Raw genomic sequence first — 25,735 nt, 5'->3', positions numbered from 1 at the left:
AATCTGTATCAGTTAACAACTACAGATCTGGTTCTCTTCGGCTTACCTCCGGAATCCCTCAGGGATCAATATTAGGCCCCCTTTTATTTAGTCTTTATATCAATGATTTGCCTACTCTTGGTCTAAACGGTGAATGCTTAATGTATGCAGACGTGTTTGTGTGTTTGTTTCAGGGGCCTGTACAAACATATGCTGTAAATACATGTTCATAAGTAAAAGTGAAAAGATAATTTCCCCAAGAGGGACAATAAGATGTGCATCCTCTTCTTCTTCGTTTGTCTTTCTTCTTGTATGACTCAGTTCACTGACTCATACAAGTATGGTTAGTCCAATCATTCAACTTGAATTTTATGAAATAATAAGGGCTATTTCTGTCCACCCTGGGACAGCAAAGCCTTACAGACTGAACATTCACCTACAATATATTGCTTCAAACAGCTCAGCCTCCAGTTCCTCTGTCTATCTCTTTCATTAGTAAATGGATGATTCATGTTCTTACATTAGTTCTTTTTTATAGGAATTAGTTGATTGTGCTTCCACTTAACATCCATCATGCTGCTGACTCAACATGATGGATGGATATATACATTAATATATATATATGTGTGTGTGTGTGTGTGTGTGTGTGTGTGTGTGTGTGTGTGTGTGTGTGTGTGTGTGTGTATATGTAAAAAAAAATTTTTTTTATTTTCTTTAAAACAATGCAGATGTTGCTGCTTGAAACCAAAGTCATACCAACACCAGTAATAAATTGATATGAAATGTTAGTAAAATGAAATGGAGTAAAACTTTGAGCTCATAAATGATCAAACCTGTGCATGCCTGCATGTATGCACACATTTACAATGCATGTCACATTTCTTCCCTCCACCACTCACATCTTCTCAACAAACATTTTCTCATGTCACGTGACGGTCCCCGTGGCTCTTCCTTCATTTACAATTGATCCGTCCTTCAGAATTCACTGGAAGGGCATCATGAATGCACAGTCACACATGAGAAACAACACAATGGATTTATTTCAAGATTTCCTGCATGACTAATTTTTCTCTGCTAGCCTACATGTGGGTATGGGTCTTCTTGTGTGTGTGTGTGTGTGTGTGTGTGTGTGTGTGTGTGTGTGTGTGTGTGTGTGTGTGTGTGTGTGTGTGTGTGTGTGTGTGTGTGTGTGTGTGTGTGTGTGTGTGTGTGTGTGTGTGTGTGTCTGAGTCTCACCATCTGGCTGCCATCAGCTGACTGAGTCAAAGTTCTACTGACAGTAGGACCAGGACCAGCTGGTTGACTGGACAGCAGCATAGTTATAGCTGAGCTATAGCAGAGCTATAACTGTGTTCATATTGACTTAGCTTCCTGCTCTGGGTTTACAGAGTAAGCTGGATAAATGCTTCCTTCCATTCAAAGGTTTGAAAATACCTTCTTGAACAGATGAATCTAAAAATATTATTCTGATAGTTTGGTGTCAAAATCTGAGCCTTAAACCAATTAAAGCATGAACCTGGTGAGACACTGATGATTCAGTGGATTAAAGGCTTTCTGTTTTATTCCACAATACATTCAGGTAATCTGGCCTAAGTGTCACAATCTACCCACAGCTCAGCAATTACAGTACTTTGGAGAGTAAAATCATTGAACTATTTCTCCTCAATATGACTGTACTTACATTTGACATCATATGGAATAACCATTCACCCAATGACACACACACACACACACACACACACACACACACACACACACACACACACACACACACACACACACACACACACACACACACACACACACACACACACACACACACACACACACACACACACACACACAGACAGACACACACACAAACATACAGTGCAACACACTAGGAGCAAACTAGGGTTCAAAATGTCACTCAAGGACACTTGACCACAAGAGTGGAGGACAGGACAAGAATGCATTAAGGACTGCTCTATCAAGGGAAGTCACAGCCATCCACTGATTGTGCTGTCACCCTTTTTTCCCGCAGAATCTCCGAAAGACTTTCTGAATGGATCCTATCTAATTTAATCAGCTGACTTTCAGTGTTATTTGAATGTGAAGCTAAATCAGATTTTGAATGTATATCTTGCAGCTGTGTCTCACAAACCAGTAGCCACCTTCAAAACAACCCCTTAAAAACTTCAGCCTCTTATCTCCTTTCATTTGTTTTCCTTCCCACCTCCACTCCCTTATTCTGTTTCTGCACCATGTTTTTACTTACCCATTCCATTCCCATTTTCCCCCTGTGCCTCTTGTTGATGGATCCTAAAGTTCAGGCTCTCAGTGCACAGCATGCCAAATAGAATATAGCCTCCGGAGAAAAGCACCAATCAATACATATCCTGCTTCAATATTGTGGTTAACTTGCTAGTGACTTTTGACTTAATGACAAAAGTGGATGGAGTGAGGGAGTGTCCCAATCAACCTGAAAATAATGATTACACCATGTTTTCTGTGCATGTAGAGAGGGTCAGTCTATAAAATAACATGATTTAACAATGGTGTACGCATTTTTTTTTTAAAAATTGATAACTCAAAACTTCCTCAAAATTAACTCAAAATTTTACTTTTGTTTCATTGATTTATGGATAGTGAAATATATTTCATTACATTTCATATTATATTTTGATGTTCACTCTCTCTCTTCCCCTGTCCAGTATTTTGGTTATTACCTTGAGACATTGCTCATTTAACTGCTTTTGATTAAATTTATGCTGTTTCTGTGCGTGTGGATTTAAATAATCAAACATCAAATTAATATTACAAGCATACAATAAACAGGTTGAAAGTCTTAGATTTATCTGGAACATGGCCTGAAGAGATTATACACTTGAAAATGAATACATCTTGTGATATTGTCCTATTTAACATAACAACCCTGCTTTTCAACACTGTTGAAAAATGGATGCTGAGATGTCAACCTACATTGATCTCACTCAACATCTGATGGTAGCACATTACAAGTCTGAGCAGTAATATTTGATTAAAATCTTGCCATCTTATAAAGATATTGTGTCCAGTTGTAAAATGACTAGATTTTTGGTTTGAAAACAAGTTACTTGTAGCTACATCAATGTACTTTTAAGTACTTTCCATTGCAAATAAAAATGTGTACCATCCTTCCCTGTCACATGGAGTGAGTAATATGTAATGTTTTCAACATTAATTGAAAACATACACGAAGTACCCTTATGATTTTTCAAGAGGCTCCACTTCACCTGTAATTGACTGGGCTTATTGTTCCTGCTCCAGTTAAATGAACATGATTGCGGACTTGCTTGACAACAGCTTTCTGTTTGACTGAATATATTAATTTACATGATCACAACAACTTTAGCTCTAATGTAGTGCATCAACATCAACAGGTGTGCACAGATTGGAATTGAAAAACAAAAATCACCTTTTGTGGTGTCACACTGAACCTAGCTGTTGTGCGGTGGGATTAGTCTTACTGCTTGTAATTCAGGAGCCTTCACCTGCTCTACTGTACAGTATACAGCCGTGACATTTGGGAGGCTGTCCAGTTAATGTAATGATCTGTTTAGGTGTATTTTTGGTTCCCTGATCCTGTTTCTTTCCCCCCACAACAGGGATATGAGACACATCTGTGGCTCTTTGACTTCAGCTGGCTGCTTAAGCCAGCCTCAACTCTTCCTCATTGCCAAATTATTCCTTTTGCTTCCCTATCACAGTTTCTACTCTGAATCTTTCTGTCTCAAGCTTAGGTGTTCTCGAGTAGTGTTTGTGTTTTGTTTCTATACCAGTTAGTGTTAAACTACCAAATGTCACTTTGTGAGTATTCCCCTTTAAGGTGGTATTTTATGTTTATTTCTTAATTTAACCTTCATGATTTTTTTCTCAGTTCATACTCTGTTTATTCTTGTATTTAAACCCAAAATGTAATTTTTGTTTTTGTTGTATTTTGTGTTTAAACAAATCTGCATTTAGTTTCGACTCTGCATCTGGGTCCTGGGTTTCTGTGAATACCCAATTAAGGGTATAAATTCATGGATGATCTGTTGGTTGTAAAATCGACCAAGCTGAGTTTATTGCATTTGGCCCCAAACAAACACATCATGTGAGGACTTAACTTCTCTTTATGGTGGTACCTGGGTGTCGGATCCAGACATGTCCTTTAATTGTCCAGATCAAAAAATCCCATCTAAAAAATTCAGAAAAATGTATCCATGTGCAATGGTACCTATACTTACGAATGTCTCTACATGTGAAATTTTCTACTTCCGAAACGCCTCAATAGGAAAATATTGCCTCCAGTTACGAAAGAAATTTCGAGTTATGAAAGGTAAAAATACAGTATGGGCTGCTACTTGCAGCTCCCAAAGGTTCCTGAACGCAACATTCTTATAGCTGATCTGCCATTGGCTATTACCTAGCATCCTGGCATCCCATTGGCTAAGAGGGACCTCTGTGTGTAGCTAGATAGGTGTCTCTGCAGCGTCCTCATCATTTGCCCCTGGACCCATGAGGTGTTCTGATAGTTTCACGCAAATATATTAACTTTTTGAGTATTCGCTATGGACCCCAAGAAAGTGACAAAGAAAAGAGGAAAAGAAAAGACGAAGAAAAGAGTTTTTTTGTCCATACAAACAAAGCAAGAGATAGTAGAAAAGCGTGAAAAAGGGATGCATTTGTTTGCTCTCGTCAAAGAATATGGCCATAATGCACCTACAATCGCCATGTTATTAAAACAAGATGAAGTTTAAGGAGCTTATAGCATGGCTTAGGTGGTTGGAGTAGTTCAGAAGGAGGACTGGAATTCTCTCTGTTGTTCGGCACGGTGAGATAGGAGCCCATGAACCAAAGAGGGCAAAAAACAATGGGGACAGCAGTTAAAAGGTTCAAGGGTATGAACGATTGTCAAAATTCAATGTATGAACTGGTTGAAAACTTTCAATGTCTGGGTTTGTTGATTACTGTACATATTCTAATGAGAGAGATGTTTGTTGATTCTGGGGGACGGGAATTTCACAAGCCTATTGGCTTCTACCCGTCTGCCCTTTACTTCAGATGTTGTTGTTGATGTTGTAAATGTGACGAACGTGTGAAGTCTGTTATATTAACGTAAAAAAAAACCTTAATAATAATAATAATAATAATAATAATAATATTAATAATAAAAGGTAAATAACCATCGTTTTTATTCTTTATTCTTTGTTTGTTACATTATGCACAACTCTCCTTTATTGTGTAATAATCTAATTGTAACATATATTTGTTACATGTTTTGATGCGTTTTTATGCTTTATAAAACATTTATGTCTGAATTTTGGGGGGGCTTGGAACAGATTAGGGCATTTGCTTGGAAAACGCGTCTCTACTTATGAAATTTTCTACTTCAGAAATTTTGTTCAAGAACCAATTAATTTCGTAAGTAGAGGTACCACTGTACAGCAAATCTAAGCAGGAGGAAAAAGGTTGACGGTTTGTCTGACTGCAGTGCAGAAGCCATTTTAAGAAGAATGTGTCAAGCAAGAATCAGAATCAATTTTAACTGTTTCAGAGCTATGAAGGATTTAGACAATTTCATGAACCTATGGTGTGTCAAAGGTGGATGATGATATTGTGATAGACGAGGAATTATTTAAGGTAGCTCTCAAAAGTCAAAACACTAACACAAGAATTAAGAAAGTGAAGAAAATTGCAAGAGGAAGACCTGAGACCCCTCCTGATACAAGTAGCTCTGACAACGAAAATGACAACAGTCTGAAAGACGCCTTAACAGAAAGATATGATTCACAAAAGATTTTTTTTTTAATCCTGCAAAAGGTTCGAGGGCAAAAATAGAAAGCATTTTTCCTGACTTCAACATGTTTCTGGATAGCGTCAGCTTTTATATGAAAAGTAAAAGAAGAAGTGGTGAGGCAGTTCTTACAGACCAAGAGTTTTATAAATTGAAAAAATTAAGGAAAGAAGTAAAAGACATGATTGTAGAAGAATTGATTGTGGAGAACGGATAATTGCCTTTTTTTTCTTAACTTTGTTTTTTTTAGTTTGACAAATGTTAAAAGGTTAGGTGTTTCTTTGTTCGGAAAACATACAGTACTATTGAAAATTTTCTTTGCATGAATCACTTTTGAATTATTTTGTCATTTGACTTTTATGAATAAACATGATGTTGAAAATCAAAATCTCTCTCTTTCTCTTTTTCTCTCTCTTTCTCTCTCCCCCAGTGTAGACGCTTCTGTCTGACATATTATATATTATACATATTATCAACCCAGTTTCCGTTTAGAGGTATGTTCATCCTGCAAATGCAGACGTTACATTATTGTAATTCCCAGTAGAACACAATAAGACAGACTCACAATTGATATATTGAACGATAATGTTGCTAGGAGACCAGGAATCATGCTGTAGCCCACGTGCTTTCAGACTCACTGTGTGCGCACCTCCTCTTGCCACTGCGTCTGTGTGTCCTTGGTCTTTCTCATACCGTAACACGGTCCACATTTCCCTCACTCCCTGCTGATGAAAACATGATTCTTCTGAAGCACCCCTGGACAATGAACAACAGATGATGCTTGATGTTTTTTTTAAGGACAAAGCATCTTTTTGTCGCTAGAGGCTAAGAACAAATATCAATTCTGCTGTCCTGCAGAGAGAAAACTCTGATGGTTAAGATATTAAGTGAAAATAATTTTGGAGCCTCACTACAGAGATAAACTGCAATGAAGGACAAAGAGTGAAGAAACTGAAGCTGTGAGTATGATGGATTATTTACCATTGGACATTTGATGTCTGAGATCACACGTGCAAATTTGTCCGACTCTCCGTGGAGGCTTGCTTATCAAGAGAGACAGAAACACAGCATTCTGAGTTGCTGCGAGAGGTGGTGTGACACATTTCATTCAATGTGATCTGAAAAAGCGAAGAACTTTCATTTGATTTAATTCTCTTAGCAAACTTTTTCCCTGCTCTCTTCTTTTGTTCCTCTAATTCTTTTCACTCAAAGCTCAAACATGACGACAGCCTCGAGACACCATCAGGTCTGACTAACCTTCACCTCCATTCACCTGTCACCCTTGCAATTTCCTATACTTTCCCCTCATGCCTTCATTTGACTCTCTTGCTTTTCTATTTCCCATTCTACACACTCGACTCAGTTTTGCTTGGGTGCTTAAGAGTCAGGAGCAGAAACAGCAGAAACACATACCTCATATCCTCATTCCTGATTACCAACCACTCCTCGACACCTTCAATCCCATCACCTCACCTTCTTCACCACTCTACTTAATCATTATCCCTCTTGTCACAATGCACCCCTCTGAGGAGCTCTGGAACACCACCGAGCAGTTCTGGATCAACAGCTCTGAGTCCAATTTTTCTCTGGGACATGTGGATGATGCAGCGAATGTAGATCAGCACCCCTTCCTCACAGATGCCTGGCTGGTCCCCCTCTTTTTTGCCCTAATCATGCTTGTTGGACTGGTGGGCAACTCTCTGGTTATATATGTGATTTCCAAACATCGGCAGATGAGGACCGCGACTAACTTCTACATAGGTGAGTTTCTGTTTGAGTTTCTGACAGGTGGTAGTTTATTGAAGAGATTCCAACACTGGTCATCCAAGATCAGCAGGCTACAATTCATTACCATAAACTCCCAGTGCATCAACTGCAACTGTGCCATATTTATATTTGATGTACATATCTTTCATCTCTACAGAAATGCATGTTGCATGTCAATTTCTTGTTCAAACGGCCAGCAGAGGGTCCAAAGGAATATGAATTCACTCAACAGCCTACTTGTTTGATCAAGCATGTAGCTATGCATCGCATTGTCCATGTAGATGCATCTCCTTTCTCTGCCATCATGTGATCATTTGGAGTTTAGTGCATTCACACAAACAGGTTCTAATTTTCTAGTTAGGTATGTAAAATATATTGCTGAGGGGAAGAAATTTAAAAATATAGCATAGATAAAAGAGTGCCAGTCAACCTTATTTAAAATATTGGAAAGCAAAGTAGAAAATGTGATCGAAATATGACACATATTTATTGTCTATGTACTTACAGTAGTTGAACTCATGTCACATCTCATCGATACAGATAGATCTGATGATTCTATCTATTCAGTGGAAGCGTGCGTCGATGTTTAGGTCACATGTTATGTGTGCATTTCTAAATTTGATTCTGCTGTATGTGTGATTGTATTTCATCTTACAAATGCAACATTTTCTTTGTCTAAAACACACTGTAATAATCTTTTTTGACACTGACATTTTATCTCAAACTCCTTGGCATTTCCATCCATCCATTCATCTATCCATCCATCCATCCATCCATCCATCCATCCATCCATCCATCCATCAGCTCCTTAGCCAGTACAGGGTTATGATAGCTGGGCATTAGGAAGTCTAATGAACAAACTGAACACGTGCCTCAAAAATAGGTACAATGTCTTTGTTGGCTCCACATTTAGTTAATCTCTTGAGTTTGAAGGGAAAAAATTGAAAACATGACAAATTACATGACAGCATTAAGAACTTGTTTTGGAAGGGCATAATTTTCTTATGCAGGAGAGGTGCCCTTGAGATTATCAATCTCTTTTTAAAGGGACATCTGGCCATGCAAGACAGATTAATCAATTAAGCACATTGAAGCTTAGGTGATTGATTGTTTGTGTGAATGTCCAAGAAAGAGCATCTCAAAAAGCTGGGATATTGCCTGCACATAAAGGATTAGAATTAAAATAGTAACAATAACATTAATAAGTCTGTTTCATGCACAGATTCGTATATGAGATTTATCATTTAGTTCATATTGAGACTTTTGCACATTGCACTGTGTATATGACAAGAATTTGATCCAGACATATGGAAAATATCTAAAGGCCACAGTGTTGTGACTGTTATATTATGTTATATTATACAGTATTATACTATATTATACATGAATGTTTAGCCGTGTTTTATTAGCACCTGCGCCATCTGCTACTGTTCAACACAAAGGCACAGCAACTGCAATGTGATTAAAGTAGCTGTGGTAACAAATAGGAAAGAGTGTTTGGTGCGAGATAACAGGAGAAAGGGACACAGGATCAGACCAACAAAGTCACTGCAGTTGTGACGAAACGAGAGGTTTATCTTTAAAATATCAGGCAGATGATGTGAATTTAAGATTTGAATTTAAATGATGCATACCAATGCAATTTCATCTTTATTTTACCCTGGTCGGTTATGAAAGGGAATTCGATATCCTGTGTGAGTGTGGCAATGACCACAGTCTCAAATCGGTGGTGTCTAGACATATAACCCAGTCATCCAAAAATATAAATATATTCAGATCATTATCATTGAATGATAATAATAATATGAGTTAAACTGAAACTCTAACCTCAACAAGGGAATCAATAATTATATCTGTTCTTTGAACTTCACCAAACATTGTGAAACAGATAATAATAATGTTTTCCTGTTGGTAGTGATCACATCAGAGTATTGATGAGCAAGACTACAACAGGGAGCACACATGTTTTTGTTCGCTTTCAGAATTTATCAATGATTGAAACAGTTCCTGATGAATTTTTCACAACTTCTGATCAATTGAATGATTTAGCTCTCGTGTGGTGTACTGCCAATGTAGTATATTATATTACTGCTATTGGATTTGCTGTATGTGCTATCATCACATACAGTAGATACATACAAGAACTGTACTACATACATCCTACATGTTCTCTTTTCTGTGTGCAGCAAACCTGGCCACCACTGACATCATCTTCTTGGTGTGCTGTGTCCCCTTCACCGCCACGCTATATCCTCTCCCTGGGTGGATCTTTGGAAATTTTATGTGCAAATTTGTTGCCTTTCTTCAGCAGGTAAAATAGACCAAACAAACAAAAAATACACATCTAATATATAATTTAATCTTTCTTAACTCCAAAATGTGTTTTTCACGCACAAAAAAGCATTATGTCACTGTGCTTCCCACAAAGAGTACTGCACCGTAACAACATTGTTATATACAGTACATTGGATTTTAAAATATGACAACTACAACCAAATCGTTTACTCAAATGGTGACATTCAGGAACTTTAGAATGAAATGTTTTTCATCAGGATCAGCCAAGCGTGAAGTGATTTCGTGACCTGACTCTGTGCATCATAGATGAAAAGCATTTTAATACACTTTAGAAGATCATAGCCTGGCCTGCTCAAATGATAGTAAAGAGCTTTTTAAAAAAACACTTCAATCCTGGTTGTAGTATTTTGTTATACAGTAAACACCAGCGGTCTCATTGAATCATAAATCAAAGGAAGATAAAATGTTCAAACTCCACTGCAAAAAGCGAAACAATAAACATAATTGGTAAAAATGTTGGTTTTCCAATGGGATTATTTCAATATCATATTGCTCAATAAAGGTTTGCAGGCGGGTGCTGCTGATTAAAGTTCAGGAGACAGAAGTTCAACAGCAGTGTGACGTGATAGCAGGATACTCAGAGCTCATTTGTATTCTGATCCTCTTTCACTGTCACTGGGACACCTGAATCCTAAAATGTTTGTTTTGAGACCAGTCCATTAACAGAATAAATGTGGGAATGGGCAGTTTGTGTTACTGCAAGCTAACAACAAATGAGCTCTTGGACAGCTGAGGAGCAGAAGCAAGAAGTGAGGCAATTGGGTAAGGGAGAGAATATCTTTATCTTTTATTTTGTAAATAAGGCCAATGACACAAAGTAAGCCTTCTGTTACCAGCACTCGTCGCTCTTCAGCACCCTGACCTTCAGGGACAGAAAATGCCCTTTTATAACACAGTGTTGACCATATACCCCCTGCAGTAAAACTAATAAATTTATATATTTTTGCCTTTCTTGCAAAAATGCATCACAAAAAGCCAAGCAACTGCCCCAAACTGTTGACTCCATGTAAATGATACCAAAATGAACGGCAGGTCCAGGGCGTTGTTCTTTCACAGTTTTTCTTCTAGACTATAATTAAACATGGCCATGCACTAATAACTGTGGATTATTTAAGATTTTGTGTAATAAATATATAAAGCTTCCCTGCCAGTGAGATCTGAGTGAAGTTGGAGGGTTTCCATACAGCAACTCTGATTTGTTAATTAGCAAAATGTCAAATGAATAAAATCTACTTCAACAGTACAAGACAAACATAGACAAATATGCAGAGAATTGCATTTATATTATATCCTGTTTTAGAGATAAAAATAGAAGGGTCTTTCATTCAATGTGAGGCTAGAGTGGAGGAGGATGTAATCTGTAAAGCTTAAATAACTAAAGCATTTTAAATGAGTTTCATCAGTTAGAAATTTTAAAAGCATTAATATTTAAAATGTAATATGAGGATGCAGCCAGACATGCAAAAAGCATTTTTACTTAATAACAAAAATCTAAGTGGACCTGTAAGTGTTACATTCTTGCCCAACCCATAAGGATCAAGGATCGTACATTTGCAGTTGAATATGTCTTTAGATTCAAAAGACAGTGTTCATTGATCAATGTCTCAGAAGCTTCGTCTTGGTTTGAACCCTCTCTGTAAAGAAAACAAAAAAAGAGATTGTATTTATTTTCCCATTTTTATCATTTTCTCTACCATTTATAATACAGTGTGTATTAAAAAATACATGACCAATACCATTATCAATACCATTTATGACTGAAGGGCATCCATCCTTCTATCCATCCTCCGCTCATCCAGAGTTGGGTTGCGGGGGGAGCAGCTTCAACAGGGAACCCCAGATTTCCCCTTCCCCAGCCACATCAAACAGCTCTGACTGGGGGTATCCCATGGCGTTCCTAAGCCAGTGTTGAGATCTAATCCCTCCACCTGGTCCTGGGTCTGCCCCGAGGTCTTCAGTCGGCTGGTTTACTTGACCACTTGGGTCCACCACGGTGTTCAAGGGTTACTGCCCCTAGAGGCACCCGAGCCTTGAGACCAAAGCTCTCAGCTGCAGCTTCATCAATGGAAGATTACAGACAGTCCTCCTCCACATATTCCTAGTTCACCTGTACTACTCATTTGGCTTATCGGGTCTATCCAAAGGACCCAACTCACCACCAGGTGATGATCAGTTGACAGCTATGCCCCTCTCTTCACCCGAGTGTCCAAAACACATGGTCTAAGGTCAGATGATGCAATCATAGGATCGATGTTTGACGTCCAACCTATGGTGTTACTTATGGACAATCCATCACTAGCACAGAAGTCCAACAACACAACACCGCTTGGATCGTTTGGATCAGGAATGCTATTCTCCCAATCACTCTCCTCCAGGTGTCTCTGTCATTGCCGACCTGTGCATTGAAGTCCCCCAGGAAAAAAATGGAGTCCCGTACAAAGGTCCCATGATGGACCCCTATTTAGGAAACCCAAGAAGACCAAATACTCTGGGCTGTTATTTGGTGCATACATACAAACAACAGTTTTCCCCCACACAGCCTTAAGGCGAAGAGAGGAGATCATTTCTTCCACCGAGGTAAACTCCAACACAATGGCGCTCAGCCAGGGATTTGTGAGTATCTCCGCACGGTACTGACCATGTACCCCCTGCAGTAAGAGTTGCCTCATGCCTGATGCAACTCCGGAGAACAAGGTACAACCTCTGTCCAGTGGTTTGGACCTAGAACAGAGACCATACGTGGAGGTAAACCCCACCCGATTCAACTGATAACGCTCAACCTCCAACACAAGCTCCAATTCCTTCCCCGTCAGTGAGGTGACATTCCAAGTCCATAAAGCCAGCTTCTGCCGCCTGGGTCATGTCTGTCGTAACCCCCTGTCTTCTCTGTCACCCAACTCCATCGGTCTGCCCTGCGAGTGGTGGATCCACAGAGGTGGGGAAAATCCACGTTGCCTCTTTAGTGCTGAGCCCAGCTGGCCCCGTGGCAGACCCACCACAAAGTGCTCACTGACGGGCCCTCTGTCCTGGCTCAAGACTGGGTCCCCGGCTTCCTCCGGGCAGGATCTTGTGTTTCCCTGTTCTATTTATCAGAGGGTCTTCTGAACCATTCTTTGTCTTCCCCTTCACCGAAGACCTTGTTGTCTTGGTATGTTGTCGGCAGTCTTGTACTTCCGACACCATAGCTCTTAGGATCCTAATCATCTAAATGTATTCTTTTTGCTATGTCAGAACCCGTTTGTTTCAAAAGATGCTTTCAAGATTAGAAGGTAGCTTCTTCAACATCGGAGATTGTTGTACTCTGTTGTACTCTCCTTCTCAGCTGAATACGGTGCTTCAAACCTTAGGAGGTTGACAGGCGCCAGCTTTGTAGTCACAAATAAATGGTGGAGAAAGAGTAAAACAGACAGAACCAAACAAATGCGAGAGGGACAAAATGAGATTCTGCTTGAAAAACGGTATGGAGGAAAATTATGACCTTTGAATCCACACCCTACTGCGTACACTGTGTTTCAAACATAACACGATATGGTCCACATTCATTAAATATAGAACATATTAATAAGAGGACAAGACAAATAAAAATTGGTGAACAGATGAAAGAAAGAAAAGAAGGCCTACTACTATTATTATTACTACTACTACTACTACAACTGACTAAGTAACTAACTAATTAATATTATTATAACTTATTACATCCCGCAAAGGGGATGTATTGTAATTATCATGTGTTTGTGCGTGTGTCCGTCCGTCTGTCCGTTAGTCCAGTAAATATCTTCGCAACCATTGCAAATAGAAAGATGAAACAAAACACCCATTACTCGGACGGCAAAGGGGAAAACAAGGTCAAGGTCAAATTTCAACGTTTGAGCACTCAGGAACCGGATAATACCATCGATCAAAGCTAGTGCTTTGATCAATGGTCCAAGATAGTGCTTAGCTTTGACCTACCCTGAAAGGTCAAAGCTATGCACTACTCAGGTACTACTTTCAGGGCACCCTGACCTACCATGAAAGTAGGTCAGAGTATGTAAGGATGTTGCAGTCTCTGACTGCCTTGTTTTCAATGTTTGTGTGTTTGTCCATCTGTTCGTTCATCCGCCCAGCTGTCCATTCGTCCACTCAGGAACCGTATAAGATAGAAAGACGAGGGAGAAGTCCAGTGTGAGTAAGACCATAGCTCAAAATCATTAGCTTTGATCAAAGCACTATAGATAAAGGCACTAGCTTTGACCTGTGATCTGAGATATTTTCTATTGTGAGATATTTTTGCACATATCTCCGGAACTGGATAAGATAGAAAGAAGAAACAAAAGGCGTCATATTCAAGGGAGGCAAGGGGATGAAAATTAGATCACAATCTTGACCTTGAAAAACTTGGTCAAGGTCACATTTTAACTTTTATACCTTTTTAGGTACACATCTCTGAAACCTCATGACAAATTGAATGCACCAGTTACATGTTGGACCACGGGTCTTTTATTAAATGACCCTGACCTATGAAAGTAGGTCAGGGTAAAATTTTGAATTCAGAGGTGTCGCGTGATGCCTTGTTATTCTTTTTACTTTGTTTTTAAGCCTTTTCCTTCTATTGCCTTATATTATCAGTTTTGAATTTGTGTGTATTTATTTGCATCTGTTTCTCCTTAAGTTTCCAGAAGTTCCTCAGTATTTATCTTTTTTTATACCCTCTTTCCTGCTTATTTGTGATAATCCTTCCAATGGAACCTCTCTGAAGAATGTCTGATATTGTGAACTACAGATAATAGGAAAGAGTTTTAACAAAGTGCAGTAAATTGCATGAAATATGAAATCTGTTAATTGATGTCCATATCTGCAGAAAGGCCAACTACAAACAATGGAATGAAATCATGCTCTTTTAATACTATATTTTGTACCTTCAGAGAGCTGGATAGAATGACAATGAGGCTCAGGATTCACATCCTGAGTATCTGGCGTGAAAGATGTTGATAATAAAAGTCTAAATAAAAAATGTGCTGATATGAATCAACATGAAAAAATTAAATAAAGTTTTAATTGCTAAATGCCAAAATTAAAATAGATCATCAAATATTTGAAAATAATAATAACACAAAAAAATAAAATATTTGTGCTGATACAATGAGTCCCATCTCTTTAAGCAAATTCAGTGCATTTATTTAAATGTCTTGTTGACCTATAGCCAAATTAAGAAGGATACATGTGAAGACAATGTGTGTACACCATTCATGGGTTTTACTTTCTCAGGTGACAGTCCAGGCCACCTGTATCACCCTGACGGCTATGAGCGGGGATCGCTGCTACATCACAGTCTACCCTTTGAAATCCCTCCGCCACCGCACCCCTAGAGTAGCAATGATTGTCAGCATCTGCATTTGGATTAGTATGTCCAACACAGTTGATCAAAATAACTTCATCATTACCAATGAGGATGTTTTATTTTCAGTTTTTAAATTCAGTATGGAGGATTAAAGAACAACTTACTTTGACTAATACAGTCTTTATCTTGATCAGGCTCCTTTGTCCTCTCCACCCCTATTTTGCTGTACCAACGTATAGAGAAGGGATACTGGTATGGTCCAAGGCAGTACTGCATGGAGAGATTCCCGTCTAAGATGCACGAGAGGGCTTTCATCCTCTATCAGTTTATTGCTGCCTATCTGCTGCCTGTCCTGACTATTTCCTTCTGCTACACTCTGATGGTAAAGAGAGTCGGCCAGCCCACTGTAGAACCGGTGGACAATAACTATCAGGTATGGACATGGTTTGATTCACTCTTTTGGAATCTTATTATAAGTTTTATTAGATTTAATATTGCCTGCCACGTTTAGGCAGACATTTCCAACTTATTAAAAACTAAAAAGGTTTCTTGTTTGCTAAGTGACGTTATAATGATTGTTTGTTTTTAAAAAAAAGTGTTGGTCTTAATTATTCATCGATTTAGAGGTGTTGTTCAGCCAGAGCTTCACAGTGGGGTTTTTTTTTAGGATCCTTTTTTTCTTTCTACAATGTGAAAAATCAAGGTTTGACATAATCATCACTATTCATAGCCTTTTTCAGTAACACCAGGAAGGAAGGAAGCACACAGCAAGCTATTAAACCTTTTTTATGTGGGACAAATTTCCAAAGGAGGTGGAAATCACTTAAGGTCAAAGTCAGCGATTGATGGTGATTACAACACAGCAAGTAGTGGTAGAGACCAATAACAGAGCAAAAAAAAAAAAGCATTTTTGTGATTTCTACTGAAATACGACTTCAAATTAATGAGAAATAATAGTATTTAAACAGGTATGTCAAACAATTTACCTAAGATGATTTTTGATGATGATGATGATGATGATGATGATGATGATGATGATGATGATGATGAGGAGGAGGAGGAGGAGGAGGAGGATGATGATGATGATGATGATTATACATTCATGAGCTGATCTACTCAGTAATTGACTTGGAAAGTTTATGAGTTTTATCCCACTTATATGTTTGGGGAGCTGACAGGAGCACATGTCTCCGTCCTGCACTTGTGGATACAACTTTCATTATACGGTACTTTATCCATAATACAGTACATTAATGCCCCTAAAATAATCAGTTTCCAGCTATTTTAGACAATGTTTATACAGTTGGTGAATTGGCTGTTTGAGATGAATAAACACAGACTGCAGAAAACAGACAGTGGCCAACTTAACACAGTAATGCATTGTAAAAATTCTGTCTCTCTCTGAAAATGCTGTAATGAAATTCTCCTCCTCAGGTAAACCTCCTGTCTGAGAGAACCATCAGCATCAGAAGGAAAGTATCCAAGATGGTGGTGGTGATTGTCCTTTTGTTCGCCATCTGTTGGGGTCCCATTCAGATCTTTGTTCTATTTCAATCCTTCTATCCAAACTTCAGTCCCAACTACACCACATATAAAATCAAGACATGGGCTAACTGCATGTCTTATGCCAACTCCTCTGTCAACCCCATAGTTTATGGTTTCATGGGAGCCACCTTCCAAAAGTCCTTCAGGAAAACCTTTCCCTTTCTGTTCAAGCACAAAGTCAGAGATAGCAGCATGGCTTCAAGGACTGCCAATGCTGACATCAAGTTTGTTGCTGCAGAAGAAGGTAACAACACCAATGCGCTGAACTGAATCTCATGAGAATGGCATAATTGTGGAAATCCAGGTCAACAGTTTCAAAGGTGTAATTCATTTAAATCTGCAAGTAGCTTTAAATGTGTTTTCAAGACAATGTATTCACTAGGGCACGCAGGAAGTCTCACCTCATCACTGCAAAGGGATGGAGCTCTGAATTTTGATGAGATTTTGACGCTGCACAAAGGAGATAAATGTCACAGCTTTTGATTGGTGTGTGTCCACAAGAACTCCCATTAAATGTACATGATATTACACAATATCAAGTGTACACATCATTAAAATTCCATGACATTTCCATTGACAGTCATTCAAAGCTTAACAGCTTCTGCTAGTAGGCAGCTGATTAGCTCTCACTATGGCTCATTCATTCAGTCATTCATTCATTCATTCAACTTCCAACCGCTTCATCGGCTGTAGCTGGTCGCGGGGAACTAGAGCCTATCCCAGGTGGCATAGGGTGTGAGGCAGGGAGAAACTCCGTGCGCAAAGCCAGTGTAATGCAACTATGGCTCAATTTAAATGTAAGTGTCCATCATCCATTGAACTTTGGAGAGATTGGAAAATTTACACTTGTAATGACAGATTTTTTTTGATGAAAACTCACTATTAACATTAATATTTGGCATCAAAATGTCCATGCATTATACATTTGCTTTATAATTAATATTTACCAAATATACCTATTTATTTCTAGTTTACTATGTAGGGCCTTATTTCTGTGCATGTTTGATATTTTATATCTCTATTACTTCACAAGAAGTGACAAGAGTACTGCACTGAGGAGACAGAGTTTCAGTTGATTCAAGATACAGTATTAGCCAAAAAAAAAACAACAACAGAAATATCAGTCATACTCTCAGTGTTGTTTACATTCCCAATGCATCCCACAAACTCCTCAGTATTTAGTTGATTAGGAAAATTAGTCAGTGCCTCAAAAAGCTATTTTTTATTTCAAAAGCAGCAAAGGAAACACAAGAGCTCACACAGATAGGCAAAACAGGTCAATAGACACTCCTTGATACAGACTTATTACAACGCATATTTTTAAGGCAGAAAAATGGTTAAAACAAAATCAAAATATTTTAACCAATGTAATTCTGAAAATGGGACTGCTCTCAAAGAGCTCAAATCCCTCTCAATGCACAACTAAAGGTCATTCAACCCTGTATAAATGAGATTATCATTTTCTGAATACATTTTAACACTTAGATTTAAACATGAGACAAATACTTTATTTAAACAGGGTTTTTCATAAAGTCATAATCTTACACACTATAAAAGTACATATGCATTTTATATCCATCAAACGGCAAAGAAAACAGGCGAGGGTACAGAGGGTTAAAAAAAAAACCCATTAGCTTCCTAAATTTGCCAAATGTTCTGAGAATACTGTTAGTCACTGAAGTAGATTGGCTCTTGACTTGTTTTGTGTGGCAGGATGTAGATAATTTTATTGATGTTGATAATGACATTTCTGATGCGAAAATGATGCCTCATTTGAGTAAATTCCATAATAAGCTACAGTCTCATTTTTATTAAAAACGAGCCACCCTCTGTGCTGGATGAATGTTGTTGACCTCTTTGTGTAGCTAGTTTTAGATGAACACACAGTCTCACCAAAGCAGGGCACTGAAACGGTTCAAAACAAAAACCAGAAAATGAAACTGAAAACTTTGTATGTTTTAATGTTCTGGAACAGAATCTGAAGAGAAAATAATTGCAACCAGTTAATACCATTTTTTTTGTTCTTGAAAAAAATATCTTAACTCATGTTTCATGCGTGATATTAGAAGAGAGAAGTTGAGGCATATCACCTTTCATAACAGGTGAACACTACAGTCTGTCAATCTGAAAAAAATGTTTGATTCAGACATTAACTCATTGACTGCCAGTCATTTTCAGTGCAGTGTGTCCCCGTACTGCCAGCTCTTTGTAGCAATTAATCTCCTTCGGTGACTTCCTCCGACGCTCTAGACATTTATCTGTGTTTTCTTTCTGTTCTTGACAGATCACAAGAAGCTTTGTTCAGAGCTTCACGTGTTCGCTCCCCTGTAGGCTCTAATATACGCAAACTTTGTTGCATCGTAAGCTGCCGCAGCTTCTCCGTCTTCCTCTCATTCTCCATCCTCTGTTCCGTAACTGGATCAGTGCTGTTGTTCTGTTTACTGTAGGGACACATCTACAGTACGTAAACTAATTGCTAAATTGTCAATTTAAAAGTCCTAAAGCTACCTACCTATTTATATTTACAAGGAACATTATTACCCGGTTCAGGAACTTTTTTTTTTTCCGTTCTAACCGGTTCAGGAACGTCAGTTCATGGGTGGAATGTAAAACCAGAAAGGTTGTAATACTGATTCTGTTTGAAACAAACTGACTGGCAAAAAAATTGGCAAAAACCTTGCAAAGTCATTCCACACATCATGTAATACTCCTGCCAAGACTCTGTGGTTGAAGTGGGGGTTGGCTGGTGAGGGAATGGGTTTCAGCTTCAAGAATTCGGCAACATAGTGGTGCACGGGGTAGTGCTGTTGCCTCACAGCGAGAAGGTCCTCGGTTAAGTAACACCTTGGGCATTTCTGTGTGGAGTTTGCCAGTTCTCCCCATGTTCTATTCCCTGGAACTCTCTGGATTCTCTGACTTCCTCCGACATGAGAGAAGATGAATGAATATCATGCTCCTAAAAGTAGCATGAAATGAAATTATTCAATTTGTGAAATAAAGACAAACTAATTTCAAACAGCTCTAGTCAATAGCTGCAGCGGGTAGCACGCTCACCTCACAGCAAGAGGTTCTGGGTCTGTCCTTTCTGTGCAGTTTGTATGTTCTCCCTGTGTCTGTGCGAGTTCTCCAGCTTCCTCCCAACTCTAAAAAAATGAGATTAGGTGACTTGGTATACTCAAAATTCAACGTAGCTGCGAGTGTGTGTACGAGTGGTTTTTTGTCTTTTGTGTTGCTCTGCAATGCACTGTTGGTGCATCCAGAGTGTACGCCCCACCTCTCATCTGCTGGGATAGGTAACCCCTTGACCCACAAAGCAGAAGATGCGATAGAATGAATGACTCTAGTCACCAGCTTGACTCCTAGAGAATGGCAATACAGCTTAAAAAATGTAACACATCTATACATTAGTAACAGTGTCACTTTATGACTTTATTCATGTATTTATTTACAAAATGTGTTGGAATGTTAGAAAAAAAGAAAAAGAGTTCAATTACTGTTCAGTGCCAGGGAACAGTTTTTGCACCTGTGGACACTATCAAATTCCCCTTTGGTTCAAAGAATTAATAGAACAAGTACAGGCTGTTTGTCTGGCGAATAGATTGTTTCAATACAGTATACAACAAATTAATGAATGAAGTAATGTGGGAAACACACTCAGAGACATTAACCACAATTTCAACAATATGTTATCTATTTTTGACAATGTCAAGTAGTATTGGCTAATCAATCCAACCAACAAGCTGCCAAAATAGTACATTTAAATGAAACAATGTTGAACACCTCCTCGCATCAACATTTTCATGAAAGCTCCAGATAGCACTCTTGTTCCTTACACAATCATGACTGCTATCTTTGCTCGATCATTGCTGAAAACTACAGCATGAAGCTACAGCTTAGGAGATTGTTGACTCCAGGTAAAGAGTGGGAACAGTGGGACACAACTATCCTCACCCTGTCCAAAGTAAAAGACGTTGCTCCCCAGTCTGTCCAAATGTAGAAAAAGCAACATTCTTGTTAAATGTATAAAACCATCGCTAGCTCTCATCTGTTCTATCCTTCCCACACAATGACATTCACAATCAGAACTGTGAGCATGTTGAAAGGAAGATCTTGACAGGAAATTCATCTAGACTGTCATTATAAGCCATAAATAGCAGAAATGTATTCACAGGAATCCCGATTGACATGACATGAAAGCATTTTCCAAATGGAGAACAAAGCTTTATATGAAAACACTCTGTGTAGCTTGAGATATAACCTCAATGTCCAGTCACCAATAATTGTCTTATTGTATATTAACTACTTTTTAAACTTACTTATAAAGAATACACTTACTTTCTGTTGTCCATTCAGAGTGAGTAGACCTATATTTATAATTACATCCCGCTTCAAATCAGTGATGTATTGTAATTGTCAGTGTTCGGGTGTTCATCTGTACGTTCGTTCGTTAGTATGTCCACCAAATATCTTCATAACCATTGCAGATAGAACAAGGCAGTCACAGGCTGCAACATCCCACGACACCCCTGAATTTAAAATTTTACCCTGACCTACTTGCATAGGTCAAAGATCAAAGCTAGTCCTCTGACCTACTTTCATTGATCAAAGCACTACCTTTGATCTATGGTCTTACTCATACTGGGCTTTTTATTCGGTTCCTAAGTGTAAAAAAAGTTGAAATTTGACCTTCACTTAGTTTTCTCAGGGTCAAGGTTATCATCTCATTTTCATCTCCTCTGCCACCCGAGTAATGTGCTTTTTTTCTGTCAGGTACTTTCAGGGTAATCTACCCTGGAAATAGATCAGGGTAAGTCGCGGGATGTTGTAGTCTCTGACTGCCTTAGTTCTTGTTAGAACTGCTACTGTATAATTAGCACAAGCTTGTTTCTGAGTTCTACTCTAGTCAATATAGTTTTAATTATTGTGAAATATTGTTTAATGAAGTAGCTTGTATTGCATTTCTTCCACAGACATCTCCATCAGGACCATGGCCTCGATAATGTGTTTTCTGCTTTTCATGAAGTTTTCTTGTGTCTGTATTTTGCAGAATTTGTGGTTTTATTAAATGTCTGCTCTGATTATTACACAATTTATTAAACTTCAAAGTTTGGAAAGTAGTTTCAAACCACCAAAGTCACTGCGAGAGAAAAGCTTCACCAGTGGTGATCTATTATTGTTTTCAGATTTTCTTGGAGTCATAACTACAGTAGGTTCACTTCAGCCCCACAGAAAAAGAGAACAATGGGCTATTATAATATAATGGCGCTATTTAAATCTAAATCTCATTTTGTTTTTAGTCAATGTGCATTGTTCATTAAATAGGATTCAAGTTATTGTAGTGCATAATTTCATGTTAAATTAGTGCCTGACGTTTGCACTGGGAATAATCTTTAAACAATGTTGTTCTTTTTGTCTATCATTAATAAAGATGAACCTGTCGGCTTACTGACTTGTAACAAAGCTGTCTGCAGTGCTGGTGGTGGGTCACAACACAAGACACGAAGAGAGAGGAACTTTCATGTTTGCTCGTACAGGTTATTATGTATTAACGCTTCAATGACAAGATAAATCATAGAAGTGCTGAAATGTCTTACTCACTTCAAAAGTCAATTAAACTGATAAGAGCAACTGATTTAATTTTTTAAATGTAATTTTATACAAGGTTAGAATCCCCAAAGGGAAATTAAGAAGCGCACCCTAGTTTTTGTTAGTCAATCACACACATGCATATTAGTGTGGACAGGCCCCTGTAAGACAAACAACCACACACAAGGAAGCCTGTAAGCATGCTGGGAAGGTAGAGTGGCGGCCAGCTCCTTCGTGGTGCGCCCAAATGAGCAACTTGTGAGGGGGGACGGCGCCCTGCTCAAGGGCGCCTCGGCAGTGCTCCGGGGGTCACTTGACACCTCCCACTGTCAGCTCACCTCCGGGTGTTTTTATTTGGGCAGTAGCAGGAATCGAACCACCGATCTCAGAACATTGGACAACCCGCTCTACTGTCCGCTTTACCACTAATGTCTGAGGATGACTTTGATGATGACCTGACATTTCATAAATATCTGATGAAATCCATCCATAGCTGCTAAAGAACTGGTTTTATTTTTTTTATTTTTTTTGCATTAGGGCAACTAAGAGCTTGACATCTTTGATATTAAAATATTACCATGAAATTTTATTCAGGCATTCCTAGCCACCATGTGATTCTCTTTGGGAGAAGTAAATATTTCAGTATGCGCGATGAAAAAATACTTCATCACAAAAAAATGCATGTGTATAATTAATAAACATGCCCACTCGGTCATGTTTGTGACACTAGTAATCAATGTCCTCAAGCACATTGTTAAATTTTTCACACAAGTGGCAGCAGTAGCTCAGTCCACTAAGTCTTTGGCTGGGGACTGGAGGGTTGCTGGAAATTTTACCTGTGTCGGGCAAGAATTTCAGAGTGTAAACCGGCAGTGGAAGGTGCCAGTTCACCTCTTGAGCACTGCTGAGGCGCCCTTGAGCAAGGCGATGTCAACTTTATAAGCGGGTCATTGGGGCCCGCCCCCTTGTGTGTGTGCGTGTGTGTATATGTGTTTGTGTGTGTGTGTGTGTGTGTGTGTGTGTGTGTGTGTGTGTGTGTGTGTGTGTGTGTGTGTGTGTGTGTGTGTGTTACGGGCCTATACCCAATCACACACACACACACGCACGCACGCACACACACACACACACACACACACACACACACATATATATATACAGTATATATCAATAGATAGATAGATAGATAGATAGATAGATAGATAGATAGATAGATAGATAGATAGATAGATAGATAGATACAGTAGATACGCATATGACTAACTACCAGTGTGTCAGAGTGGGCAAAAAATTTCCCTACAGGGATTTATAAAGCTGATTACATTTAACATCCAAATAAGGCACAGGCAGGGGAAAATTTATTATGCTTGATATTTCCATGATAAAATACTGGAGTGAAAAGATCATGATTGATCAATCAGAATTTTGTTTCCTTGGGCCAAATGTCTCGGCTAACTAATATTGATCAGACTGACGGTGCATAATTGGAACCCAGTACTTTGTGATAACATTAGGTTACAGGTCACAGCATGAGCAGGAGGAATACTGTAAAGCAGATGTCACTTAGACAGGTTATGCAAGAGGATTCATTGTTGAGTACAAAGCAGTTATTCAGATATAAAGAAAAGCTTTCTTCAAAGGTCAGACACTAACCCCATATCCACAAATATATTTTGTGATACATGGATGCATAAAAATAACTATTTTTACTTTAGACTCATGATATACTGAAAGGACACAATGTGATATAAACAAAATGTCAAAAATGCAGCAAAAACCATGACTCACCAAAAAATTATTCCACCCACTTCTCCTTGGCATCTTAAAGCATTCCATATTTTCACACCTATACAACTATAGGAAAAGACTTTTCTTTACACAGTAGTGTAACTGCGACTCTGAGCTATGTCACACTCAAACTAGGACTGGAACCCAAGGCAATAGGACACAGGAGGTTTTTGTCCTAAATTAGGCTTTTCCTTTTAATTTCCAAAAGAACAAACAGTTAACAAAGGAGTTTAGCTAAACACAGTAAAAGACCAACCAAGGCCCCGTCCACATAGTACCAGATCTTTTTGAAAATGCAACTTTTTTGCTGCGGTTACCTTCCATCCACACGACAACGCAGATAGCCAGGATGAAAACACAACTTTTTGAAAATGCCGGGTCTGTGTTGTCGTGTGGACGCTGTATCCTCAATTTTTTCTATCTGGGTGGCGTCTCCCTGCGATGAAAACCGCTGTTAGGTTATGTATGTGACCCAAATCTTTTCCTTTCAGCTTTTCCCTTCAGAGGTCTCCACAGCGAGTCAGTTGCCTCCATCTAACCCTGTCTTCTGCATCTTCTTCTCTCACACCAACTACCTTCATGTCCTCTTTCACTACATCCATAAACCTCCTCTTTGGTCTTCCTCTAGGCCTCCTGCCTGGCAGTTCAAAGCTCAGCATCCTTCTACCAATATAGCCCAACATCCCGCAAAGAGTAGGTCAAGGTATCCTGAAAGTAGTACCTGACAAGTGCATAGCTTTGACCTTTCAGGGTAGGTCAAAGACACCTGGATTAAAACACTACTTTTGATCTATGGTCTTACACTGGACTTCTCCCTAGATTTCTCAAGGTCAAGATCATCATCTCATTTTCATCCCCTTTGCCGCCCTAGTAATGTGCTTTTTGTTTCATCTTTCTATCTGAAACGGTTGCGAAGATATTTGGTGGACATACAAATGAACGAACGACCAGACAAACAGACAAACAGCCAAACACATGAACACTGACAAATACAATACATCACCGCTTTGAAGCGAGGTGTAAAAAGACGTCAGACAGAAAAGCTGACAATTCTTCTTGGCCATTGCTGAAATTGGACTAGCAGAATGTGTAAAATGCATGTCAGCCCCTCCAATAAGAGTCGATGATTAAGGTCCAACAATAAAAGGAAAGGAAAGGAAAGGAAAGGAAAGGAAAGGAAAGGAAAGGAAAGATAATGTACTTTATTGTCCCCAGTAGAGGAAATTATCTTCCCACTCTACACACACTGTTTTGTTAGTGGACAAGAAAACTAACAGTAGCAGTAGCTGAGTCCACTTGGTCTTCAGCTGGGGAGGTGGAGGGTGGCCAGTTCAGGGCCAATTTGGAACAAAAATGTTTTGCGTGTGAATTGGCAGTAGAGAATCACAGTTCACCTCCTCAGTACTGCCGAGGTTCTCTTGAGCAAGGTACCTTTCCCTTAAAAACTGCTCATTTGGCACACCATGAAGAAAATGCCCACCTCTCTCCCTCTCATTATCTGCATGTGTACAGGTCCCCTGTGTGTGCACGTGTGTGTGCACGTGTGCGTGCGTGTGTGTGCGTGTGTGTTACGGACCTGTGCACAAATATATATGTGTGTG

At 38.9% G+C, this 25,735-nt stretch overlaps 1 protein-coding gene across 1 annotated transcript; it reads left to right on the top strand.

The window, feature by feature from the left end:
* Positions 1-7,290: 7,290 nt before the first annotated feature.
* Positions 7,291-17,033, top strand: kiss1ra (KISS1 receptor a). The gene is made up of 5 exons (XM_068340558.1): positions 7,291-7,537; positions 9,730-9,854; positions 15,146-15,281; positions 15,413-15,651; positions 16,653-17,033. The coding sequence occupies exons 1-5, from the start codon at positions 7,291-7,293 to the stop codon at positions 17,031-17,033; spliced, it is 1,128 nt and encodes a 375-aa protein (XP_068196659.1).
* The last annotated feature ends 8,702 nt before the right edge of the window (positions 17,034-25,735 follow it).

Source organism: Antennarius striatus, chromosome 18 (assembly GCF_040054535.1).
Source record: "Antennarius striatus isolate MH-2024 chromosome 18, ASM4005453v1, whole genome shotgun sequence".
NCBI classification, from domain to species: domain Eukaryota; kingdom Metazoa; phylum Chordata; class Actinopteri; order Lophiiformes; family Antennariidae; genus Antennarius; species Antennarius striatus.
The sequence above is the reverse complement of the archived record's forward strand: the minus strand, read 5'-3'. Positions and strand labels throughout refer to the sequence as shown.

Bases quoted from the DNA above. Each gene is read 5' to 3' on its own strand.
- kiss1ra (XM_068340558.1), top strand. From the start codon at position 7,291: ATGCACCCCTCTGAGGAGCTCTGGAACACCACCGAGCAGTTCTGGATC. The intron at 15,282-15,412 runs GTATGTCCAACA...TATCTTGATCAG, and splicing joins CAGCATCTGCATTTGGATTA to GCTCCTTTGTCCTCTCCACC. The intron at 15,652-16,652 runs GTATGGACATGG...TCTCCTCCTCAG, and splicing joins CGGTGGACAATAACTATCAG to GTAAACCTCCTGTCTGAGAG.